This window comes from Larus michahellis, chromosome 8 (genome assembly GCF_964199755.1).
Source record: "Larus michahellis chromosome 8, bLarMic1.1, whole genome shotgun sequence".
Taxonomy (NCBI): Eukaryota; Metazoa; Chordata; class Aves; order Charadriiformes; family Laridae; genus Larus; species Larus michahellis.
Window position 1 is genome coordinate 52,595,450 of NC_133903.1, and position 22,222 is coordinate 52,617,671.

At 41.0% G+C, this 22,222-nt stretch overlaps 1 protein-coding gene across 8 annotated transcripts in view; it reads right to left on the reverse strand.

Moving 5' to 3' along the window:
- The window catches only part of DAB1 (DAB adaptor protein 1), a 476,209-nt gene that overhangs the window by 109,638 nt on the left and 344,349 nt on the right, over nucleotides 1-22,222 (reverse strand). For all 8 annotated transcript variants that reach the window (XM_074597941.1, XM_074597935.1, XM_074597942.1 and 5 more), the window contains one exon: nucleotides 14,105-14,304. In XM_074597941.1, coding sequence (XP_074454042.1) covers nucleotides 14,105-14,171 — 67 coding nt within the window. In that variant the 5' untranslated portion in view covers nucleotides 14,172-14,304. The remainder of the gene's footprint in view (nucleotides 1-14,104; nucleotides 14,305-22,222) is intronic.

The window sequence follows — 22,222 nt, forward strand, 5'->3', positions numbered from 1 at the left end:
ATCTACGCTTGCTTGGTAGCAAAGGACTTGGTCTAAAGAGAAAGATAAACCCGCATTATCCTGGACCTCCGTAACATATGCACATACAGATAAACCGCAAAGCACTGGCCTTTGCTTCATTTTAAATAGAATTAGATGACCCCTAATAAACCTCTTCTTAATATCACTAAAGACTGTCCATCCCTCTCTGTTCTAACCCTGTGGCCATGTTAAGCATCTGTATCTTCAACAGCTTCTCAACTGCTGCGATCTCAGTCTCTTCTCATCACTTGTTCCTGGCCACCTCTTATTTGTTCAGAAAGGGCAACCAAAAGAATCTCTCCTGAATACTGCTCTGACTGCACCCCTCCGAAGCCCTGCACTGATTTCCAGTCATTCAGACTATTCATTTCAAACACATTGTTCCCTTCTCCCGGTGAAGGCTGGCTCAAAAATAAGATCAACGTTCAAAATATTCTGATTTTTCCTGATATTCTCCAAAAGGAAAAGGGAGCTACAAAAGCAAACAAAGGAGGAAGAAGGGATGAAGGAAATGGTGAGACACACATATATGCCACAGTGGCCCAGGGTAATCACCTGAGCTATGGGACTTCCCCCCCAAATCATGCCCCACAATCAGCAGGAGGGTCAAGCTCTTCTCCCATCCCTATGAGTGGGAGGGATCCCAACTCCTCTGCCACAAAGCTGCTCTTTCTGAAACATTATCTTGGATCTGAGGAAGTTTTCTTAACGAAGCCTTAGTTGAAAACAGTACTTCTCTACGGAAAGTCCTTCTGTTATTTTGCTGAACAAACATCCAAGAGTAATTCCCGAACACCTACAGTTTCTATGCCCTTATTTAATTCTCACCTGAGCCAGTCTGTCTTCCTTTCACTGAAGCACCACTGTCAGCTTGGATATTGTGACTACTTTCTTCTTCCAGAAGCATTTCCCAGTTCCTTTCACGTCCCTAAGATGTGACCTTTTGCAAAAGCTATTTATGAGACTGCTGCCTTAAAATCATTCAAATCTTTCATAAAAAAGAAAACCAAAACCACAACTACCTGTCACGAGATTTTTATTTTTACTTTTTGGGAAAAAAAAATAAAAAGTATACATGAAAAGAACGTTGCTAAGATGTAAAGAATTTAGATCTTTTGGTGCTCCCATCAATATCCGTGTATTCACGGGCGGGTTGGGTACCACGCAAAGGAGGCAGCTCCATCTTGACTGTCAAGCACAGAAAGCAGCCCCAAATGGAGCACATCCCCTGACCACTGTCCTTCCATTCACTGAACAGGGCAAAGGTCTCCAGGAAACAGCAATGTGAGCTCAGCTCATTAAAAACTGTATGAAAATGTATACCCTGAAGGGATGTTAAATTAGGCTTACCCAGGCAACTTTGAGTCTGTGCCTCCTTGGAATTGTGGTGCTTAACCTTATAGCCCCAGCATTTCTTTAATGCAATTAAATAGAGAGGTATAGATGTAATATATTGCTTTAGTTATAGTCTAGCAGAGAAAAGGAAAATAGGTGAAACAGATAAAGAACTCTGTAGGTAGCTTTCATTTTGATCTCTGGTGTCTCTCAAGCATTGCCATCTTTTTGACATGCTCACAACAGCAGCGACTGTGTTCTTCCACATCCATTTTTACTCAGAAGGGCTGATAACACATTATTTTTAAAGAGACACTTTTTATAAAAAAATGCAATCCATAAACATCCCTAGACTAGTAAATATAGCAAACACTAAACACACATAGGTAATCATATCAATATTAAACTTAAGCCATGTCCAAGTACAGAGTACACTCAATTTCCCTGATGCATTTTAATTCACTTTACGTGACTTTGTAGATTTGAGTTCAATGTACAACTCTTACAGGCAACACAAGGTATAAAAAAAAAAAATTAATTTAGTCAACTATTACTGCTATTTTTCCCTTCCACCTAGTTATCGGCATGCTAGTCCACATTGTTGTGACGTGCAAGTATTACCCTCTTATTACCTTGATGGCAATTTTATATTTAAAAATGAAATTAATAGCTAACCTCAAAAGACTTATTATGCTTAATTTCATTTCACTCCCCAAATCATCCTTTTCACTATACAATTTCTCCTCTGACTAAACTAAAAAGAATCAGAGGTGTAATTATAGATTACAGATTAGCTGTTCAACATTTGCTAGTAGTTAAAATGGGGGTAGACGTTAAAAGCAAGCTGACTCCAGAGAAAGCTGCTCCTCCTGACATTTGTAGAGGAGACTGTCATGAAACATTAATATTTGTGAAGTGGAGGCAAGAGCTTTACAGAACCATAGAATTGCCTAGGTTGGAAGGGACCTTTCAGATCATCTAGTCCAACCACCAACCTAAATCTAACCCAAAAAAAAACCCAACAAAACAAATCACTGAACTGTATCTCTAAGCACTATGTCTACCTGTCTTTTAAATACCTCCAGAGATGGTGCCTCAACCACTTCCCTTGGCAGCCTGTTCCAATGCTTAATAACCCTTTCAGCGTAAAAATTTTTCCTAATATCCAGTTTGGACAACTTTGCAGGGCTCCCCAAAACAGGATATCCTACCACTGCTGAAACGACCACCAGAAGGATCTCCCACCTTCCCTAGCTGCATTCATCGAGATCAGTTATGGGTAAGGTAGGAGGACACAACGTTGTCCCAAGAATCCCTCACAAGAAACCATCCCCTTTTTACAGCCAGGACAAACCAGGGAAGGGCAGAGGCTTGCCTGTGCTACACAGCCACACAGCAGCCTCCCAAAACACCAACCCAGGAGTCCATGGCGTGACTTGAAGTCTCCTTTTCCCTCGAGCTCACTCTGTATTCCTCGGTCAGGACTTCTCCAGAGGCATGCTCTCCATTCTGAGCTGGCGCAAGAGCACTAGTGAACGTCAAGTCAGACTAGTTGAAGAGGAGGAGGAGAAGTCTGAGCACCAGCCACTGAAGCAAGAAGCTGAAATCCCGAGGGGCCCACAGGTTCAGGTGCCAAAAACTAGAGGAGACTGATGTTGGGAGGGACAGCTATGGACAAACTGGATGTCTAACATCACCACAGAGAAAACTGTAGAATGTGTGTGTGTGTCCACTAGCAAACTTCATAGCTGATCAACCAGAGGAGCGGAACAGGACTGAGCCAGCTGTGGTGTCCCTGTGTAAGTAAGTACTGTTTCTGATCCTGTGGGTGCAGGTAAAAGCTCTGCTCCGTGTGGGGCAGTCTGTGTGGCTGTTTGCAGTGCGTGCACACACACCTTTGGGGAATTACATGCTCAGCCTTGCTGCTGTCTGGATCTGGATACACCAAACCGGCAGCAGCCTTCCATCAGGCTGGGAGAGGATGAATCCCCCAGGCCCCGTAGCCCAGCAGATTCCATTACCTCTAATGGAAGGTCCTGGAAACAGGACCATGTTAACATTTCGGCTCCACACATGCTGACTTTTGTGTTGATGGAGGAACAGCTCATTTTCTTCCCTACTGCGAGCACCACAAAGCAGACACAAGGCCCAGAGAGACCGCACACTATTCACACCTTCACTTCAAACTTCATCTCCTTCCAGCAAGGAAGGGCGGTTTCACAACTCAGCAGCCAGATGGTAATTTGCCCTACTTCTTTTTTTTTTTTCTTTTATTGCTTTTTTAAAGCACTGAATAATGCTGTCTCCAAGAAATGGAAGTGAAAGCTACTCTGTTCTTGTCAGAATAATAATGGGTATTGTGTTGGCAACTGCCCTCTTGCACTGCACCACAGCATAAATAAAAGGAATTGGGAAAAGCCAACAATACTATAGTAAATAAAGTGTGTAAACTCACCTGCTTGCAAATAAGCGATAACCTCTACTGGTTGGTGTTTCAGCCTGGGCGACAAGAACAGGATAAACACTGTGTCTAAATCAGAAATGAGTCAACTCCACTGATCCTCAGCTGTGGAGGGAGGTTGTGGGAGAGAAGCACCAGCTGTTCAAGGAGGATCAAAGTAGGAACGTGTAGCTAGTTAGATGTAAGAGTGCCTGATATGTGGTTGTACAGACAGCAAGAGACTGAAGGGTGGCCTTCTCCAAATCTCAGGTTAGTTCAGTGCTGGGATATTAGCTTTGGCCTCGCACTTATTACTAGTAGAAGGCAAAACATCAATGAGCGTTAACGTATTTCCTCCTTAGGGCTTGGATCCACGTACAGTTTCCATTCACAGAGGCTACACAGATTCAAGCAGGGAAGACTCGTCTTCTTTCATGGTTTAGAAAATGGATTCTCTTTGGAATGTTCCTCGCTACAGACCACTAACTGTGAAACACGGTGTAGCTCCTGCTCGTGATGAGCCATTAACGTGTCCAGCTAGACTGATCGAGGCCTCTGCAGCCTGAGCTCTGGGCCAGCGGGAGGCAAAGAAGTTCTGGTGGGAATGATATCTGAATGCAGACTGAGAAGTTATTCAAGGTAAGAAAAGTTTCAGAAGGTGGTCCCTAATGATAGAGGTCTTCAGTGAACAGCTGATGAGTACCAGTAACTCAACACACTGAATTTACAATCTTTCTGAACACCATGTATTTTTCTAAGCAGCAAGTGCTCTTCATACTATCAGGGAAAGAATATTTTTGTCACTTAAAAAAAGTAACTTAACAGGATCATAGGTGCGTAATCCATCAGTTTATCATCCAGTTGTTAATCATTTTAATATTATAGGCACCAGGAAATCTGCAACAGAAACCACTACAGCAGGTGAACAGAAGAAAAACTCCGGAGGTACACAGCGTGAGGACTACCCTTGGCGGTTTCGGTACGATTATTGTACACCACCACTCTGCTCTCAGGATGCAGGTTCCCCGCGATTTCACAGAGGCCAGAACCCACCTACAGAAGCCAGTCTGACCCTTGGCAACATGTCCACATTCGCTGCCTGGTTCTGTCAGGGCTTCCTCCTGTCATCCTCCAGAGAGGCACATCTCCCTTTGTATCCAAAAGCTATTTCATGCAGGGCTCCAGGATTCTATACACATCTTTTGGGGCATGTTCCTGGAAGACCAAAGCTACCAAGAAGCACTCTGACTTCTCCTTTCCTGCAAAACCAAAAGCATTCAGTTGTCTTTGGCGTCGCTTGTTATTTTCTAAAAAAAAATTTCTCTTTCTTGCTGCTCACGTCGCAGGGGATCTTGATTCTTATTCACACTTAGTATGCCTGTTCAACGTCCATATATATATATATTAAGATCTGATCATCTGATACTTGCATTAAAATACACATTAAGAGCATATAATGCACCTATTCATGATTTCACTAAGAATTGCTCTAGTTGAAAAAATTGAAAGAATTCTTTTGCTTTTTATTCAGCTCTCTGTCTTCAGACAAAAGACTCCCACAAACACATTATTTAGTTAAACAAACTAAATATATTGTTGTCTCATCTGCAAAAACCAGCCAACTGTAAAAGCAGAGAAATGCATTCTTTCCTGCCTGTACACTAACACTAGCTATTATATATAACAATGTTTAGTTTAAAATAATACAAATAATATGCAATTATTCCTGAGGACATGAATTCTGGGGAATTCATTTTCAAAAGGAATGTTATACTTAAACACATTCATCCACTCTGCCGTTAGACAACCCAAATACATTATTACCTTTATTCTGGATGGCCAATAATGTGAATATTGATTATATAGCTAGAGCTCATCATCTACAAGAATCACAACCACATCTTTTCCTTGCTCCTGAGCAGCACAGTGGGTGTCAGGGCCTGACGTATTTATCACGGGAAGTCTCATCCTATTACTTGGCCAAATTCACTGTGTATTTCTTTGAGCTCAGGAATATGCCCTAACCCGCGAATGAAGGGCTTACAAATTCAGCCACAGTATATTTCAAAAGGCTTCCAATTTTGTGGCAAGTTTTTCTTAGGAGGAAGTGGCCAGTGTTCAAAAGGTCTAGGACATTAAAGATTAAGGACACAAAGATTTTTCAACTATGAGTTTTGTGACTAATTTACTGTGGCATTTAGCTGAACACCTGTGTTTCTCGCTGCTTAAATACACAAGCCAAACCCCGCGTGTTTCCCTTAACTTGTACGCTGCTCCACGCTTCTTTATTCACAAGTTGACTGACGAAATTACTGGGATATCGCTACTGAGAGAGCAAAACACATTGGGTAGAGCACAAAACAAGAAACAGGACCCTCAGATTACGTATCAAGCTCTGCCCTGGTTTGTGGTGTAATCTTAGGAAAGGAATCATGAGATCAGCGCTGGCTTTTGCTGCAAAGATGTAACCACCTTTGAAATCAATTTACGTTTCCCCATACGTACACAGGTCGTGAAAGCTCATTACTTTCCATAAATTATGTAAGTTTGGACAAATTTTCCCTAGTAATTTGAAAAAGTATACACTGCACTAATGTGGACATTAATGCTAAGGGTTATCTGTTTATTTCACAGAAAATTGGTGAGCAGTTCAATGCTTCCAAGATTACTCCAATGAAGCTCATTTTCCAGATTAACTTATCTTTGATTTCTCTTCAGCAAAATAGGAGTATTTACCAACACAGCTGATACCTCCAACCTGTACTTTACAGTGAGTAATACTTTGACATATTTTATTATTACTTGTGGAATTTCCTATAATGCCAACGGAGAAGGTAAAATGTTTCAGAAAAGTAGAAATGTTCAAATGCACGTGATGCAACGTGGTGACAGAAACGTCACTCATCAATATTTATTAGGCAGGCAAATATCTTTGGATGAAGAATGATATAAAAACATTATCATCATCAACACATTTGTCCCTGTAGAATATTTCTATGTGAGCCATATTAGGAAACTTCCACTAATCCAAAGCCGACGAGGCATTTTAGCGACTAAACTGGATGAATTAAGTTACCCTTGCTCAGTTGCATGACAGAATTTTCTTCCACCAAACCCTCCGAACAAAACTTTTTGTTTACAAATGTCCTAATACAAACTTTGCTGGGAGTCTTTTCAATGACTGCCAAGTAGACGAAAAGTTTCCTTGAATATTTCTTTATTTGCCTGCTTGGAAGTTCCACCTCCTTACCAGCCTCAGCCCCTCGCTTTCTGCATATTTCAACCAAAACTCAGACGTAGTTTAACAGCGTAAGTGGACAAAGCCAGAACCAATGCACGGCAGAGGCTGAACTGGATGTACAGGTGATCCCCACAACCAGCAACCAACAGGTTTCCTAACACACAGTCAGCCTCGCAGCACGGAAACACCCACCGGTACTTAATGACTGTTACATGAGTCAAATCCTCCGTGGAACACGCGCTGCATTAAGCTCCTAATTACTAGTTTCAACTGAAATGCTTTGACGACTGTTAAAACATTGAGAAGGGGTAACGTAACAGAAGCTTGCAGGAAATGTTACTCTTAACACGCAAGAGACTATTGATTCCTCTCCTGAGGAGCAGCAAAGTAATAGAGCCCCAGCCCTAACTTAGGCAGACCTGTCCCCTCAATTAAAACCAACAGCAAACAGTTTAACCGCAACAAGAGACAACATCCATCACCCTCAAAGAATGCTTCAGTTAACACAACCATGGACCCCCTTTTGGTTGAATGCGGTATTTAAAATAAAATTCATGAGCTCTCTTAATTTATGATAGGGTTATTGAATAACTCTTGTTAATTATAGCTACACAATGTCAAAATTAATGATTTTCCCACCCTCTTTCAACTTCAGAATGAATTCATAACTTATATCAAGACTCAAAAGATGTGCAATTAATATTGTCAGTAACGACTTCACAAAAGAGATTTGTTAAAGGCAGGCATGTGGACTCAATTAGTGTATCAATTAATGTTGCTGTTACTTGATCTATAAATTATTGAAAAAATCATAACTACTGCAAGGAAACAAAGCAAATCCACTCCCCGTCAATGAAATAAGCTCCTGACTGTGCCCCTCTTTCATTACTCTTTAGATCAAATTTGAATTTTGCTGGATTCCACGGATCTTAGCAAGGTAATCAGCAAAACAAATGAACCTAAACCAATCTGACAACCTGAAATGCCTCATTACAGTGACGATGCTTTAATTGTTGTTAACTGATAGTAATGTAAAAAAAACCAGTTCAATAATAATAATTTAAAAAAATAATTTTTAAAAAAATCAACTACCATTGTTCATAACACTTATTAGTTCAAACTGAAGTTCCAATCTGGAGATGAACCTGTACAAACTGCATCGAGATTTCTATGTATCAGCAAAATCGCAACCTTCACATCATCCCACTCTCCAGTTTAGCAATGATTAGTCCAAAGACTAGGTTCAAGTGAGGGCTAAAAAACCCAAAACAGGACTTGGGTAGCATTAGGCACCTATGATGAAAACTGAAAATGACAAAACATAACCCTGTTTAAAGGCTGCTTATCCCCAAAGGCTTTTAAACTAACTAGGTACCTCCTGTTTGATCTTAGTAGGACTAGAGTTTTGCTTCTGGGGATGCAAAGGTTTTCCTTTAGATAGTTAAGACTCTACTCTCTCATTAGAGTTTAAAAGACCCAGGAAATAGATGTGACTCTGCCAGAGGCCTGATCCGATATACGTGAATGGTCTGGAGCCACTGCAATCCTTTTAATGAGTAGCGAGACAGTTAAAAGTGGACACTTAACCCGGGAGGATCAAACTCAGATCTTCTACCACCAAGAAAGCGCTGCCATGCAACAGCCTCTGCTCTGCCGGTGCAAGCAGGGTAATTCCTTACCTGGCATTAAAGAGCCCCCTGAGCGGAGTCTGCTCTCGCTCTCCCTCCTCAGGCACAGCTTCCGAACCTGGATATCCATTCAGTCAAAACCAAGTGCCCAGCTCATGGCTGTGAGAAGGCATCTAGCTCTGGTAGAGACACAGCACACTACACCCCCTCTAAACGTCACGGTCCTACCGGCTAGTTACGGCAATCCCCGGCTTGGCGACCTGCCTGCTGCGAAATCTCTTTCCAGATGCCACGTGCTTCCCACACGTTGACGTGGAAATCTATTAAATAAGGGAATTTCACCCATGGGGATCCTTAGCATCAAAGATCGTTATATGCTGATTGTCAACATGCCTGAGCTGCTACTCTTTGTGTCTTGCCTTCATTTTTGTCATTTTGAAAGTTGACTCAAAAGTCTTACTATAGGGGATATAATGAGAGATGATTTTGTAAAAAAAAAAAAAAAAAAAAAAAAAAAAAAAAAAAAAAAAAAAAAAAAGGGAGAGAGAGAGAATAATTACAACATTTAAGCGCAAGAGGAAGAAATCAAATCCCTAGAAAAGTCTCCTGGCCTCCCCCAAGCAGTTGCAGATCTCCATTCAAATTTGGTAGCCTGGGTCAATTCTTCACTGACCTCCCATTTCAGTTTTCCTGTTTAAGTTAATTTTGCAAGAAGGGATTTTTCAAGGCAGTTATCAGTGTGGATTCAACACCAATGCAACACATTTCCCCTGAAGAGGTTTCTAAATCAATTTTAATTCCAATAGGCTCAAGTAAATGTTTTCCATTTGATTCAATAATCCATACGCACTTATAAATGGCTTTTCCGCCGTGTACCACAAGACAAACACAGTTTGTGTTTCTAACAACTCTGGCTAATAAAAAATTCTAATTTCCCACCATGAATGGTAAAAACATAATCTTTATTCACCTCTCAATGAACCAGGTGACATAAACGAATGCAGTAAAATCAATCTTTAAGAGCATTACTTGAATGATTAATTCTCTAAATGTTTCTGAAAGAACACATGATCTTTGGTAAACTTGCAAAAAAAAAAAAAAAACAAACAAAAAACCACCAGAAAAAAGTCCTTGAATAAAGCTTCCTAAATCTCCTGAGAAATCCTTTTAGAGAGCAACGTGAAACTTCTTCAAGACATTGCTTACGATTTGTTCTTAAAAAAGGTAATTACAACACAGTTACTAGTAGGTATCAGTCAAGACTGGCATGAAGATCAGGGCTGGAGGTGGGGGGTGGCAGAAATATAATCTCCTCTAATAGCATCCAGGTTGCTGTAAACCCCTAAGAGGCGGGGTGAAGTGTAGAAAGGAAGGCTGCAGAGGTCAGGGTGAAACACGGGTCCTCCATTGGTAAGCATCTTCACAGTACATGGAGCAAACAGCCCCAATCTGGAGAGAAAGGGAGGTGCTCGGCTCACCTCCGTTTTCAAAACTGCGCCTTCAAGTCAGTTAAAACTCCCACCCTCTGCGGGGAGCGTGACCAGGTAGCACTTCTAGAGCCCATCAGTTTCTTGATCCATCAGATCAATATTGACGGAACAAAAGGCAAAATTAGTACTTGATTTTCTAATAGACTATTTTTAAGATTAGCCAGGGTGATAATGTTAACATAGAAAATTACGATTTGATATTATCGTGTTAATATTGAGCTTACCTATTGCACATTAGAGTTTCGCAGCTGCGATTCTACTTAAATAGCAGCCTCTGAGAGGATTTCATATGTTAAGTTCTTGTCCTAACTGTAGTAATAATCCTTCAGTGTTAGGAGAGAATACTGCCTTACGAACCAGCTCTGATGACAATGGAGAGAGACTGAAGAGTTGACTATGACTAGAAAGCTTATGGCTGTAAAAACACTGATGAGAATGTGCCTAATGAGAAATGTTTTAAATAATCTCTTGTAAGAGAATTGTTTTGCATTCGACCACACATAAAAGAAATATTCGGTAAAATCTGGAACTTCGCAGCAGCATTTAGTGCCATGTGCCCCCTCTGCATCAGAAATCAAACTATTTCCCTGTCACCAAAAAATCAGTAATCTAATACAACAGAGTCCAAAAGCCATTGTAAGGAACCCCAAAAGAACGTCAAGCGCGCACCCTGCCCTGCTGCAGGGAGTTAGTCCAGCCCAGTTGCAGGACTTTGCATCCACACTCACTGAGCATCGCGAGACTCCTCCTGGACTTTCCCTCTAACTTCTCCAGATTATTAAATTGTTTGCTTAGCTAATGATGTTACAGTGCCCTTAACGCAAGACAGGCACTACACTACAAACGTATGAGTCACATCATCTAAACGACCACCATTTTCTTTTTGGCCGTTGTACTTCCATAAGAGCAGCAGCTTGCATTTATCTAACATTTCATCAAGTTTTATATTCATATACTTTACAAATCGTGGCAATTAAGCTTTGTATTATTACAACACTTCAAATAAGTAACACTACCTTACTGCATCCTCATACAGCTATAGAGAGAGCTGAAGATTTAGCTGACACTACACAGAAGACTTATGGTGAGATCAGGAAAGAACCTTGTCCCCTGCTCTAACTCCATACTAATCCTTGTCCCCTTTCAGTCACTCCAGATCTTTGGCATGGGATACATCTGCGGGACAGACGTTCCGTTAGGAAATTATTATCAAACTTACTGCTCTTTCTCAGCGCAGTGCCATGAACTACCAGAACGGTAGATAATACAGCAAAAGAGCCCCCTCCCCACTCGGGATGGAAGTGGTCGCATGGCTCTTGCAGAAGTGCAACAAAACCTGAGGGGGGACCTTATCAACACTTATAAATAGTTAAAGGGTGGGTGTCAGGAGGATGGGGCCAGGCTCTTTTCAGTGGTGCCTGGGGACAGGACAAGGGGTAACAGGCACAAACTTGAGCATAGGAAGTTCCACCTGAACCTGAGGAGGAACTTCTTTCCTGTGAGGGTGGCAGAGCCCTGGCACAGGCTGCCCAGAGAGGTGGTGGAGTCTCCGTCTCTGGAGACATTCAGAACCCGCCTGGACGCGTTCCTGTGCCACCTGCCCTGGGTGACCCTGCTCTGGCAGGGGGTTGGACTAGGTGATCTCCAGAGGTCCCTTCCAGCCCTATGATTCTATGATACACTGGAAATACACTAGAGCTGAAATTTCTGTTTATAAAGCAAAGCCTAATTTCTTGGGAATAGTCAGATCCATTGCATAATCAAACAAATTGATTAGTAACATTAGAAACTTCATGTTAGTACTTGCTACCTGTCACTGCTCTCAGTTAATGAGCTTGAGAAAAAAAGAAGAAAAAAAAACCCCCACCACCCTGTTTTTCACGTGCCCATCATTCCCACTATACAGGGGAGGGCTCATTGTTGAAATATACGCAAATACATACAATTCAATGACAAGTAAATGAGCACACCAAGTTTCTTTTGATTTTCATTATGTGGGATTTGAATAGCAAACACTGTCTGAATTGTCTATACCTTGTCTGTATAAAGCATTCATTGTACCGCGCGGCCTTTGGACGGCTCGATGTGATGGGGTGCACTCAGATTGCACATACAACGCACAACAAGATTAATTTTGGAGATACGCTCTGCCGTGCACTGTCCCTTCCAGTTCTTCAGGTACTTGTACATGCTGCAGGGAGCTCTGATCGCTGGCACAGAACATATTTTATACTACTTCTCATCAGTAAAGATAATTCTCAGAATTTCCACGTGGGGAATAGAATCCGATTTTGTGCAGAGAAGCATTCAGTTATTATGATTTAGGAAAATGGTTTTAGAAGTTGGATGCTGAATATTTTATTAATATAAACATCAAATTGCTAAAACAGTTGTTTGGTGTTTTCAAAAGTTTTCACCCTCCAGCAGAAGAAATAACATAGGAGAAACAAATCAAAAATATGTGATCCGTCTTGCAAAGAACTGACATTTTTTAATTTCCTGCCTGCCCAAAAATACTGAATGATCATACAACCAAAACATCTTTTACCTTCTTTACTTCCCTTGAACATCTCTCCCAATCACGTTCTCATTTCCATCAAAGTTCCCCTATTTTTACCTTTCCAAACTACAGCTTTTTTATCATAACTGAATAATTTTTTCCTCGTAAGTGTAGGCCTAGAGTAGTCGTAAGGATTCTACACCATCTTCCCACATCAACGCTAAGCATTTTTAATTGCTGTGTCTCTTGTTAAAAACACCAGTATAAAGATTTCTGATACAAAACCTATAGCAAACACAAGGCCTTAATTAACGGTTTGGTAAAATCGTTGCAGTAAATGGTATAGCTGCCCCAAAGCTGAACAAGTTATTTATCAGATATCTAAGATGAGTAAATTTGCAATGCACATATATAGGAGCAAAGATGAGATTTTTTTGTCTTAAAAAAAGTAAAAAATCCTCAAAGTAAGTGGCTAAATTATACATCCACAAAAAGAAACTGAATGTCAAGCTGAAAAGCTCACATGGAAGTCCAAATCTTGCTGCCTCAAGTATTGAAACTATTGAAGTATGATTTTTTTCTGTTTAAGTTTTTTATTTTATTTGAGCAATTCATAGTAAATCTGTTTTCAATCTCAATTTCATTATCTATATAGGTGTTAATAAAAATAATCAAAGACAGCAACACAAACCAACAGGAATTGCCACTAGAAATCAAGGTCTTGGCCTCCAAGTTCATCACTACTTAAAACCACAAGCAATAAAATTCTAATAAAAATTGAACTACAAAAATCCCTACTAAAAATCTTTCATAAGCACCAAATTAATACCGTCCCATTTCTCATGCTTATCAGTCCAAAGAACTGCCCTACAATCTGACACAAAATTGTAAATACAAATAAGAACTTATCCAACCACGCATTTATTCAGAGCTTCTCCTTAATTTTGAGTTTGTTCATATTTCTTTTACAAGATTGCAATTAATCTCTCTCTAGATTGCTACGGAGTTCTCTGTGACTTCACTAAGTGTCAGTAAGATCCACCTTCCAGTAACAGAAAGTGCATTTAAGTTCTAGTCAGTTCAAAACAAAGTAGAAACAAAGCCTTTAGAAGAAAATTTACTTCTCGACAGAGAAAAAAAGTTTTCTTTTGCTAAGTGTAATTTTTAAAGTTATATTTCCATTTGTGAAACAATTACAATATATATAGAGAGAGTAAAAATTAATGAACAGTAAGACGTACATTCTTTCTTATATTTTAAATATATTTCACTAAGATATAGTTTTAATGTCAGAGAATCGAATCCCACGTTCCCATACCACTGGGCTTAACAATTTTACTTTCACCGAGCACACAGATAACAGACGAATCACAGATGCATAAAAGGTGGCTGAGGTAGGAGCCGATTAAGGTACAAAATACACACAAATAAAGAGAAATTAGTCACTACCTTTCTTTTTGGAGTCTTTCTTTGTGCTGGTTTTAACAGCCACTTGAAGTTCTGTCTCAGTTGACATCCTATATCCTTAGTCCTCTTCACACAGATCCAGGATCTCGGTCAGGCTCATTTAGAACGTCTCTCCAAGAGAATAATTTAGCCTTTCAGATACTATAACCCAAACAGTTCATCTCACTCACTCCTTTCGAGTGCTGTTAAAGAAGGAAACAAAAAGTAATGGTCATTGTCTGGGTTTAAAACATTAAAAAAAACAACAGCTGTGAAGTTCTCCATCTACAGAGTCGATTGCCCACAATTTTAGATGTTTAAACACAGTCATTGAGTCCCGTCTGAGATGTTTTGGCACATCTGAGATGCCTTCGCAGGCTAGGGATGCCACACAAGGTACACAGATGACCTGTACTTCTGGACCAGCAGCGGGAGGACAAAGGCTACAATCCGGGAAGTAGCTGGAAATGTCAACAAGAGCAAATCATTCTGCAAGGACTCAATTCTTAACGCAACAATTCCAACATAAAAACAGATTGCCAGATCATAAATTCAGACTTTTATTCCTCAAACGCTCTCTCAATGCTTTTGAACAAAGACAAATGAAAAATATATTCATTACTCATACTGAGAACATTATACTTTGCCACTCCTCTTGCTTATGATAATGTTTCCAGTATAAAAGAATCTGCCTCCATGTAAACAAAGCTGTAATTTCTTAACGCCCATCTAGTAATTTTTCTTGCAAAGAATTCTGAGAACACAGTTAATTAAACCGACAAAACACAAATGGGATAGGGGTCAGAAAGACAACATTCAGGGCGCAAGGCACAGCTTTACGTAACATGGAATTGTTGGGGGGATGCACAAATTGCACCGCTGCGAACCCCCGGCAGTAACCGCAGAGCTGAGCGGCAGGAGGGGGGCAGGCTGTAAGGCTGCACGTAGGACCGGGGATCTGGGGGCTGCGGAGGCAAAGAACACCCAAAAAAATAAACAACCAAGCAAAGAATAAACCATTACTCCAGCTCTTGCTGCCGGGCCCTCTTGCTTTGAAGGATGAGCCACCTATTTCAGCCAGTCTGTTGAGGGCAGAGGACCATACTGTCCTGAAGCCATTTGTCACGATGCTCCCTCACTAAATGCATCTTCTTATTGCTCCTTCTTGTTGTGAAAAAGTTCTCATTATTAGCACAATTAGAGTGAAGTCCATCTGGCCTGTCTGAACAGCTGCCCAGTTACTAAACAAGCATTTAATAAAGAAATTAACCCGGCATATCATCTGGTTAGCTGGCCAGAGATTAACTGCAGTTACAGTTATTTACTAATGTCCCTTCTCTGCCATTTAAGAAAGTAATACACTGCAAACATTGAAATAATTTTGACAGTTTAAATCACTTTTCACAGTAAGGGCTGTGAAGCCTCTAGTACTTTCAAATCCAGGCTCTGTTAACATTTTCAAATGCTTCAGTAACATTACACTGCCATGCGCCATCTGAAGTGATTTAATATTGCTGAAGTGTGTCAGGGGCTTTCTTTAATAAGCTCTTCAAATCTGTATGTGTATTATAGAATATTCAAAGATAGCTTTTCAAAATCTGCTGAACTGATTTTGAAACACAACATGGCCTGTTCCTCCTCTGTGGAGTCTGAGTAAGTGCGCCATAGCAAAAAAAGAGGAAAAATAAAGCGACTTACAAATTATAGTTGCTAAATACACCTTCTCTGAATACCTGAATAAACTAAAAGCATCTTCATTAACATTCTTAGTGAAGAAGACAGTAGGAAAGGACAAAGCAAATGAAGGCTGATCAAAGAGAGAAAAGGAATAAGATAATGGCCCCAAAACTGATAATCTACAAGGATCTGAAGCGCTCTTTGGCCAGGTCCATGGCCAGGGAGATGTCTCTGCCCCACACACGGTCACAGTGGGCCACCAAGTGCAGTAGCCACTGGGCCCTGGCACCGATGAGTGCACGCAGAGTGCTGTGAGGGAACCACCTCACCCCACCGTTGACGGCGTCGCTCTTCACTTACGCTTGAAATCCCCCCAGCAAACAGGGAGGAAAGCGCTGCAGAGAACAGATGTCCCTCCAACCCCCATCTCCTTCCCCTCCCCCTGCACACAACCCAATTTAATAATATTTAGCTTTACAGCACAGTAGGGATGCATCGGTCTTTACAGCTCAATGGCACTTACCTAAAGCATCTCTCAATCAATCACAGCTGGATTGATGGTTTATTTTTCTAGAATTTGGATTTATATTTACCTAAAGGTTAACTGGGTAACTTTGCAAGAAGCACTACCATGAACCACTTAACAAAAGAAAAATATGTATAATACGTCCTTTGATAATAAAACCAAAACAAAGAAAAGAAAAAAAATACCCCCAGGGTCAAGAGTTAAGCAAGTTTTAATGTCTTAAAAGACTGTTTTGGGTACAAAGCATCAAGAATGTCATCTCCTGTTGTCAGGCACTTTCAGCAGGATAGCTGAAATAGTAGCATCTGAATGGCACTAAATATTTTAAAATAACAACATATGACTGCTATCTCATTTGAAACTCTCCAGAAAAGCTACATCCCCTCGAGGCTATCCCACCGAGTAATATTTTTTAAAATAAATGCATGTCTACTTTTGGACAGGTTCACATATTGATTTACTTTAAAACCTAATCAGGTCATACTCTCGCAGGCTCATAGATCCTTGAATAAAGTAATAGGTATCTTTGCAAAGGAGCACATAAACATCTGTCAGATGCAAGCTATAGTTCAAACTGAATTTGCTACAGAGACAATTCCTCCAAAAGTATAGGTCTTTATGTAAGCTACATTAGTAAACTTTCATACACTGTCCATATTTCAGCCGTTTATTACCCAGATGAGAATGGCAGTCAATCTGCTCCTCACCACAACAGCTTTTATTGTCTCCTCCAATCTAGGTCACCGTTGTTAAATACTACGCTCTTCCAACTGTGGGAAGTACTGCAGCATGTGTTTTATCAATGTGATGCTATTTTCTTTGATCGGTTCTGCCACATTTCTCTCCCTGCTCTAAAGACAAAATTTTGTTAGCTGCATTTAAAAAAATAAAAATAAAAAAAAAATAAATCCGTCATCTTACACTCTGACGATCTTCTTGTGTGCCTTGTTACTGTTCCAGCTATTGCAATGTTATGTGCATGCCTCAGCTTTTCCTAAAGAGGATTCAGAGCTCTTCGTTTTAACAAAATACTGACATTTTCTGTTCCCTTATTAAGCAGCTACAGTAGGAACACAATCAGCGCATTCTGGAATTAACTGGCTTTTAATTCCAAGAGAAGCCTTAAGCCTGCATTCTGTATTACTCCTACGCCGGCATAAAACCTAAAGCCTCAGTGAAGCAAGAGTTTTGTAAATTCACTTTGCAGTTAGGATTAACACACGTTGGACCTTTTATGCGCAGGGAAATTCGTCACATGCTCCACCCGCCTCCCCCACGCGTTTGTAAAACAACAATTTCTGTCAAATCATTTGTCTTTTCAACCACGCTTGAGCGAGCTCATGAAAGGGTTATTAGGCGACTTCCCCTGGCCCGAGTTACGAAGGAGGTCAGACAAGACGATCATAATACTTCCCCTCTGGCTTTAAAATACATGAATTTATTAATTTTCTTCAGGGCTTCAAAACTTAAGAAATTCCCTCCCCTGAAACCAGTTTCCATCTGCTTATGTAAAGCAAAAGCAGTCTTAGAAAGGATTTGTAACTAAGCCCTGGCATTCCCTAGGTATTTAAGTTCTCCACAGCCCCAAAGTGGGATTTGACAAGAGGATGGTACCTCCGACACCCTGGTCTGACAAAACAAAAACCACGCTGCCATCCTTCGCTCTTGCTTTCATACCTCTGAAGTCTTGCAATTCATTTCCCTTGCTCCAAAGCACCCGACATAATCGTCTGTAAAGGGGTGTTGATGTACATGATTCTGCACGTGTTAGACAAAGCCCAAAGACATTAAAAGGGCAAAATAAAAGTGACAAAATGATTTTAAAATCCTGGAAAACTGCAAACAGTTCAAGCGTGAAGGACTGCTACCCAGGGAGAAAAATGTTACTCATCAACTGTCTCACCTGACCATGAAGCCTCACACGGAGAACTTCAGCGGGGCCGCGCACGAACAGACGGTGGAAAAACCCGTGCGGAACCACCAGTACTGCCCTTTACACCCTCCAGCGAGAGGAGGCCACAGAGCCCTTTGGAGCTGCTCACACTATTTTGTGCTCATCCGCTCATTTCCCCGATGGTCGGGTCTGGCAAACATCCTGCGGGAAGCTACTCGGTATCAGAGTATTTATCTTTTACAGAAGGCACTAGACTAATTCCTGAAACCCGAGGGACTGGTCCAAAACCCACTGAAATATTTCAGTTAATAAGGCCTATAACTAAGAACCTGAAAACGAGGAAGACAAGGTAAACGAGAGAGCTTAAGATACTGACACAGAGGAGAAAATGAGGAGGCAAAGAAGAGCAAACAGGGGAAGGTGCCTCTATATAAACTTCATTAAAGCAAATTCTATAACAACATGTTTAGCATTTAAGCAGCTCATGCTTTAAAATTCTGGCCGCCCTGCAAGAGAAAACAATCTCCCTTAGACTGTTGCGTGTGTCCAGTCTCCTTCCTCTAGTTTTGCCGTTTGCCCACAGAAGGGCGTAATAAACTGTTCCTAGTGACCAAGCCAAATGACTCCGTCATGGCATCGCATGTCGATCACTGCGTTTTCCTGCAATTTCTTTTACAGGCTACAGAAACACCAGCGAGGTGAAAGGAAGCTCACTGTTCACGCGCACAGACGGGGATACAGCACAACTGCACACCTGGGGAAAGCAGAGTGTCTGGTTTAGCTCCTCGAATCTCCCCCTCCAAACTGCAAACCCTCCTCTGAAACCTGGACCTGATTTCTTCTCCTTCCGCCTCCCCGACCTACGCGGCTCACACAGACTCACAACCACCTCTGTGTTGCATATTTCATTTTGTCTGCTCTGAAATGAGCAAGCACTCCCCTCCACCTCCGACCTCTATACATTGAGACAAAGGGAGGAGATTCATGCGCTTTACGGTGCTGTCTATACTACGCCTGTAGTGAGATACCAGAATGATACTTCCCAATTAATCCTTTTTAATTCTGCTGACATCAGAAGACTACTCAAACCACAACATTTACTTTCCTGTTGCATACAGTTGCTATTTGTTTCGTTGTATTTATAAGATACTTCTCTATCTCCTGAAAACAAGAAGCTCTTCTAAAAAAACCTGACATGTAACTAAGGCAAATAACACATTGTATTAAATTTATTGTGGTTTACAATATGCTTCATTATTCTATCTCTAGGGCATCTTTCAGGCATGCTACCCAGTTCCTCAGATGGTGTAAATAGCACCACTGAAGCTGATTTACCACTAGAAGAGCATCTTGCCAAAAAATTGACCTATAAAATATTTCCAAAGTAAGATGTTCATTAGTATTGCAATGACAGGAGGAATAATTACTAAAATTCCTCCTGGAAATCACTCCACATAGTGGAGAACACTACCCTCCACCTCACCAATTATTCACCAGAAGCGCTGTGAATTTTCTACTCGTAGAGAATGCTGACTGCATTAAAAAGATGCTTTTCACAGGAATGAAGTGATTTCATCAACATTTTTAATGGGAAATTGCTAACATTTCATTTTAATATTACAGCTTCTACTTTATATTATAGAGGGCAGCATTCTGGAAACAAAGGCAAACCAGAAGACACCAACCTTGCTTCAACAGAATTTGTGAAATTCTCAAAAGTATGCCATTTTGCATTCACGAAAAATGACGTGATACCGGTTCCTGATTTCTTTGAGGAAGGATATTCAACTACTTACAAGGAAAACTGCTAAAACTGAGCTAGTCACTGAAGGCCAACAGAAAAGTATTTGTAGTTTTTCCTTCAACGCTTTCAACATGAAGTTTATCCTCTTAAAAGAATTTCTATAATCACAGTGTAAAACCTTTTTTTTTTAAAAAAACAAAACAAAACAAAAAACCCCAAAACACCCAACAAACAAATCCAAAACCCACAAAACCTACCCAGTACTGAGAACCCAGGACTTGCATCTCTCCCCTTTTCTGCTCTATTGCTGACCAGAGCCAGTGCTGGGTAATTCCAGTGCTGCTGTGGCCCTTCCAGTTGGTCTCAGTCTGGTTTCCAATAATCAGGTTCAATAACCAGCTTCAACTCCGTGAAATAACCTTTAACATCCCTTCCACGGGTTTTGTTAAAGGCTAAGTTCAGTTTTTTGTTAAAAGCTAGGTACCTGGGAGCATCACGCAACGCCAAGTGGCATCGCTTTCCGGAGTCTTGCAAGGTTAGAAGGGATGGAATCAAACCCCAAATCTATCGCCACAGAAAATTAAGGGCTGGAAATCAAAATGGGAATGACAGTTATTAAAAACCAGTCGTGGCAGCGCCGTATGCCTTCAAGTCCATAAGAAAGCACGCGAGTCTGCTGGACAGGTGTATTTGCAGCCTCGAACGAAACAAGTCAGTCCTGGAAAAGGCTGGGCACACGCAGGCTTCCCGGCACTCTCCTGCCGGATTCTGGGAAGGCAGGGAGGGATACACGGGCTCACGTTTGCTTCTCCTCCGCCTGTGTCACGGGGAGCGCAACTCCAGCCCTGGGAGCTGAAAATCAGCTCTTGTGTGCCAGGGGTAGAAATACAACACACGTTGTTCCTGTAAGCATATTTTTTTCTGCTCCGAGACGGAAAACTCCACTCAAAGTGCTGTTTGTAAGCTTTTGCAGGGCATTATATTAAAAAAAAAAAACAAAAAAAACCAACCAAACAAGAAAAAACCCCCAAAAAAGATTGACACCAAACAAAACAGGCTTAAAAACTTCTCATTATTCCTTCGCCGCAGAGAGGCTGCCATGGTGCCAGATAACATAGGAAGCCGTTCAGATTGGACTAGAGATTCCCTGTGCTCACAGTGAAACTGAACTACCCAAATGCTTTTCCTATATGAACTGCGTTACGCCAAGACTTTACTAAACCCAGATCGCTCCACTGCTGACCCCCAAGCAGACAAGAAAAAGAATTTTCTGGTAACGCTGTGTAAGAACAAACAAGAAACAAAACTCACAACTGCTATAAATACTGCCGGGGCACAGCCTGGCTGCGATCTGAGCTCCGCTAGCAGAAAACTGCTTTACCTCCATTAAAGTCAATAAAGCCACACCAGCACAAAATCAATAGCGTTACATTTGACTTATATTGGCGTAACTCCATTGATTTTAATGGAGTTGGAGTTACACCAATTTTATGCTGGTGTATCTGCATTAGTGTCAGTGAAGTTATGCCGGTGTGACTGATGTAAACAACACCAGACCAACCAACCCCTCTATGTCTAAAATTCAATGGCGTTAACTCTAAAGCAACAAGAAAATGCAAAGCTGTACGTTACCAAAGCAGAAGAACAGCTCTTTTGCGATCCTCTCGACACCAAAGAAACAGAGTGAAGACTAAGAAGGGAAAAAGGACAAAGTACACGGTTGGGATCACAGTATTCTGTAATTAGAGCTGTTAAATGATTACTAAAGCGCAGTGGTGCAATCATCACACTGAAGGAAAGGGAGAAGTATGCAGTCAGGAGCATCACCAGGGAGAAGGTAAAAGCAATGTCAGAGACACCGCATTTTATATTTAAATGCAAATTCCTCACAATCAGAATCTGTGCCTTCTAATTGGAAGAAAAGGTTATGGAATTAAATGTCTCACACATCCCGGACAGCTCAGCATGTTTTTAAGTGGCGCAGTAAGTTGAAGGCAACTTATTCATCTCCTGTCCTTTCTAGAAATATCTTAAATAGAAATATCTTAATTCAGCTCTTTTTTTTTTTTTTTTTTAATTTCAAGACTTTCTTAGTATTGCAAGTGAGATTGAACTGGGACTCACCCTCTCATTTATTTTAAATAAAATACAGTACAATACCTACATAATATCCAACTTAAGCTATACTTTGAAATCTGAAGTAGAGCTTGAGGTGGTGCTTTATACTGGCCTTCTAAACGGACGTGAATTTTGCACCAACTTTTCCAGGTCCCTTTGAGA